At 44.7% G+C, this 4,756-nt stretch overlaps 2 protein-coding genes across 2 annotated transcripts; one reads left to right on the top strand and one right to left on the bottom strand.

Annotated features, from left to right (window-relative positions):
• Window positions 1–318: 318 nt before the first annotated feature.
• FPSE_00012 (uncharacterized protein) lies at window positions 319–1,032 on the bottom strand (the record flags this gene model as incomplete). Its single annotated transcript, XM_009253132.1, has 2 exons — window positions 319–657; window positions 709–1,032. The coding sequence occupies 2 exons, from the start codon at window positions 1,030–1,032 to the stop codon at window positions 319–321; spliced, it is 663 nt and encodes a 220-aa protein (XP_009251407.1).
• An 819-nt stretch (window positions 1,033–1,851) lies between these two features.
• Window positions 1,852–2,621, top strand: FPSE_00011 (uncharacterized protein; the record flags this gene model as incomplete). The annotated part of the gene is made up of 4 exons (XM_009253131.1): window positions 1,852–2,177; window positions 2,250–2,295; window positions 2,372–2,537; window positions 2,593–2,621. 4 exons carry the CDS (start codon window positions 1,852–1,854, stop codon window positions 2,619–2,621), a joined length of 567 nt encoding a protein of 188 aa, XP_009251406.1.
• Window positions 2,622–4,756: the final 2,135 nt, after the last annotated feature.

Here is a 4,756-nt window from a genome sequence, read left to right as displayed (position 1 = left end):
CCTGCTGGTATATGGCTAGTACATGGCTAGTATGTCGAGCATTTAATACTGTTGCATTTAAAGTGAAATACTATTATAACCACTGCACTTTTTCTTTTTACAATTATCGATAGTGCATCGCCATACGCATCAAACGACCGATAGCAAGTCGCACTGCACCGTAAAACCAAGTGTTTCCAGCTTTCAAAGCATGTTTCTGCAACTTCGACTACCTCACATGGTGAATTCGTGACGTTTTGGTATGTTATTTGTGTGTGTTGCCATGAATTATCTGCATATATCACCGTCCTAATACTTGTGGTATAGCCATGGAGCAACTCAGTTGTCTGACTTGTGTTTCACTATAGTAGAGATCCCACAGTAGATAGTATCACGAACGGCGGTGTTCTCCCGTCCGCGCTCCTGGAACACTCCCCTCTCATCAATATACCAGTCGTTCGGTTCCTCCTCTACCAACAGATTATGTGTTCCCAACACTTGGATCACGGCTGTTACCCAGCCGGCCGAGTCCTTATGGGGCAACTCCTGGTCATCATCGTTTCGGTATCCCCACGGAACTGAATCGGTGCGGTTTCTGTCTTGAGGTAGAGGTACAAGACCGAGGAGTCGATTGAAAGAAGTTTCGTGGTCCTTCTTGTACATGCAACCGATCGCACACTCAGAGTCAAGATGCGGGTGATGGGCCAGGTTATCCTACTCCTGGCTTACAAGCGTATATTGACCTGAATCTGGGCTCTGAACGGGCATTAAAAGGCGGCCATGCATTTTAGTGATGTGCGTCTGGATGAATATACCACTTTGCATGTCTCCTTTATTTCTTTCGTGGATTTGGCTGACTCTGAAGTCAACAGTATGAACCACATGAGAATGTCGGTACCAAGTAGGCAACGTGTATTTCAGAGTCTGATCTAATGGCGACGAAACCTCGCTTGATCCATCTCGATCGTTGTTCTTGTTCTTGTATCGATCGCTTCCCTGGATCAAAGGGCGTTTGACGATCCACGTTGAGTCTATGAGACTCGCAAGATCCATGGTCGCTATTCCTAGGCAAGCATCTCCGACGATTCGGTTCGTTATCGGTGGTTAAGACTAGTTACCTAAAGTTGATGAGCCTGAGTTCCATGTATTTATAGATATAGTAGCCTTATTAACTCACGATAAGGGCGGCTGGTCAGTGTGCAAGGGGTTGCTTGTTCATACTTGGATTAAGAGACATCATTCTGGGAAGAGAATTTATCCTGCTTGTTAACCTGGATCTCTGCGTTGACAGTGAATCATTTCAGTGAGTGTCAATCACAAGAAACAGTAACTCACACAAAGACAAGTGCTTCAGTACCGCTAGCATCGGCAGGCACTTCAACATATCTGCCTAGTATCGTACCAACTTAGGCAGCATCTCGGTTTGTTTGTCAGTCAACATATTTTAAACTGACTGCTCAGTAGGTCAGCAGGTCATCTCAGACCCTCGGCATGTTAGTAAAGAAAGAGAATGGGCATTAAGATTTTCTACGTATAAATTCGAACTGGATATTAAGGTTATAGCTGACAAAGCTGTAATGAGGACAGTTTTCTGATCTTTTTTTCACCATCTAGCTTTCTTCACATCGGATCAATTTGCCCATGGCAAAAAGCATCAATAAATAAATATTTTGATGAAACATACAGCTCTCAACCAAAGCTAAAAGCTGTGGGGCTCGATGTGATGTCATTAAGCTCATATTTATGCAGGTAAGTAGCTAAGCTCCTCAGAGCTACAAAGCTCCACCCCCGAACATCGCACAGCAATTGTCGACTTGTACGTACCCAAACCAAACAATACACCTCACGAATCGCCTCAATACGCATCTAGCCATGTCTCTCCGAGCTCCTCTCCGTCGAGTCGCCTTCGCCAAGCCCACTTCTCCTATCTCCGTCGCTGCTCGAAGCTTCCACTCGACCCCTCGGGCCTCCGTCCGTGTTGGCCAAGAGATCCCCAACACCGACGTTCTCCTTGAGGATTCACCCGGAAACAAAGTCAATCTCGCCGAGGAGTTCAAGACATCCAATGGATACATCGTTGGAGTCCCTGCCGCCTTCTCGGGCACCTGCTCCAGCAAGCATATCCCCTCATACATCAACCACCCCAAGCTTAAGCAGGCCGGACAGGTCTTTGTCGTCTCGGTCAACGACCCCTTTGTGTAAGATTTGTTCCCCTCTATACTTCCTTCTATCATAAAGTTTGTCTTGCGTGATTCTAACTCTCCCCATAGCATGAAGGCCTGGAGCGACCAACTTGACCCCGCAAAGCAGACTGGAGTAAGTCAATGTCGATATATATATATACATGATTCGCCTCATTCGAGGCTCTACGTGCTCCTCTAACACATGCAAGATCCGATTCCTTGGTGACCCAACTGGTGAGTTCACCAAGGCCCTGGACCTCGGCTTCGAGGCATACGCCGTCTTCGGTGGTATGCGAGGTAAGCGATACGCTCTCAAGGTCGAGGACGGCAAGGTCAGCAAGGCCTACGTCGAGCCTGACAACACTGGAAGTGCAGGTAAGTGGTATATTCTGTGGCTACATTGCTCGGGATGCTAATTTACATCGATCAGTGTCCATGGCCGAGCAGGTTCTCGATTAAGTGCTATGACTATTATCCTGAGGCACGCCGTCTTATCTACGTCTTCTAGTATTCATCCATATGTAGGAGAACCTTCGGGATACCAAAGAATATACCTTCTAAGAACACAAGGCGAAGAACCTAATCGCCAAATGTGCACTCTCGATCAGACATGCTATGGTGACCTCGGCTATACCTATCACTGCATAACCACCACCAAAGCTTGCCATTGACATCAACACATGTTGCCACCACAACAAGTGCACAGTCTTGTCAGTCCCATACAGCCTTCTGCTGTGTTGAAAATGTGACATGGCCCAGCTTAAGTTCAGCCTTGGGTCAGTCTCCAAGTTCATGTGACCTTTATAGATGTCATACGGGCGAGTTTATACCTTCATGGCAATCCTCTGCGTCGTACGTGCACTTCAGAAACTAACACTGATTTCGTATAAGCATGGTGCTAAAGTCCTGACCACATCAGGTCTACGAACTTTGAATATCATTCCTAAATCATAACTCTTGGAGGTCAACATGGCTGGGCCAGCTCTGGTCTTGGAACTGTACCTGCATCCATGGAGATTGTGGCGGAGATTGGCAACAATAACCTTGTGCATCAGTGCCTGCAGTGACCTGTTTCTTTCTCTTTCTATAATCCTCATCCTCCCATCTTATTATGGTTGGAAAGTTTCTGTGTACATCCTGTTTGACCCCGTTCGTTATACACACAATCCATGAACCCACTTGTGGCTTCTAAAGACACACACGCAAAGGTAAATAAAAACTCTGCAACAGTTTATCTATCTGAAAGGTATTACTCACAGCCTACATACCTCGACGAGTGTGTTTGGTGACTCACTAGCGATCTTTAAAAATGATATGAACTTAAGAACCGTACTCAGAAGTACAACAGTAAGTAGAGACATCGGTAAGTAGAGATAACAGAAAGTAGAGACAACAGTAAGTGGTCAAGATCAGTAAAACCACAAGGCTCAGCCTCGGTCAGTACTGAACGTGAAGAAAATGCACAGTGGCCAACCGTGTTTGGTTGCAGTAGTTTCAACCGGGACTTCAGCCAGTATAATGTTTGGCAGGTCTTGAGGCATGCAGATATACCAATATTGAATATCTTGACTACACGTACATAATTAAATCTTCATTGAACTCCTTTCAGTTAATTTCTATCTAGATAGCAGCACTAGGTAGGCAGGTCCAAGCTTGGTGAATATTGCGGTTGCTTTTAAGTTTTTAACTTCATGCGAACGGAGCACGACTACGTCGTGATGTTCTAGTTATTAGCTGCTTCCCTGTATTCTGGTTCTTTCGATGCTATGAGGTGGCGAGTTATCCTCCCAAGTTAAACAAAAGGTGATGCTCAACCGTACCACACCAGGAGCTTAGTATAAAAAATAACATTTCGGTAAGGCCATAAAGGTGCCTTATTGTAAAACTCCATTTCAGAATGAAGTCTGCGAAACTCACAATAACAGCCTACGCTTTCTTCATCTAATAAAATAACGAAGAGAGATAAGTACGAGAACGAGCAGAAGAGCAAGTTTTTAGTTCCAAGATACCCTTTATTGAAACGATTGCTAACCCTTATAGATTGGAAGGTTTATTTAACTTTATTAAGGTAAGTGATTTATATATATTAACTGAATATCTCTTCACAGATCGAATGAGTACTTCATTGACTTCATTGATATATTAACTGAAAACTTCCGATAAGTGAGTATTCGACCGGACAAAGTCAGCGCAAAGCTCAACACGACTGACAGTACATCAAGAGTCTTTGGCATCAATGGTAGAAAGATGTTTTGTGACACTGTGACTGTACATGCCATTCACTTATCGTGGGGGCTTGATACTGTAAAGTAATTTCCAGAAAACGCCTTCAATTGACTTTTACATGAGAATTCTCCAAACAAACAATAAAGCTAGTCATGATGCTCGCCAAAGATCGCATCATGAGTTTAGGGGACGATTGTTCATCCGATAGCCGAATTGGATCCATTAAAAGACATGGAAATAATATTAGTAGCAATAATATGTCGCGACGGAAAAGAAGCTAGGACCGAGATAATGATCGACGGGTCGTGCCGTCCAAGGGCCCCAAGCCCACAGGCCCAAGAGGAGTCCATTGCTGAGGAGCTTCAACG

The sequence above is a fragment of the Fusarium pseudograminearum genome, chromosome 1, assembly GCF_000303195.2.
Source record: "Fusarium pseudograminearum CS3096 chromosome 1, whole genome shotgun sequence".
NCBI lineage: Eukaryota > Fungi > Ascomycota > Sordariomycetes > Hypocreales > Nectriaceae > Fusarium > Fusarium pseudograminearum.
Note: the sequence above shows the minus strand (reverse complement) of the source record. Positions and strands in the feature narration are given on the sequence as shown.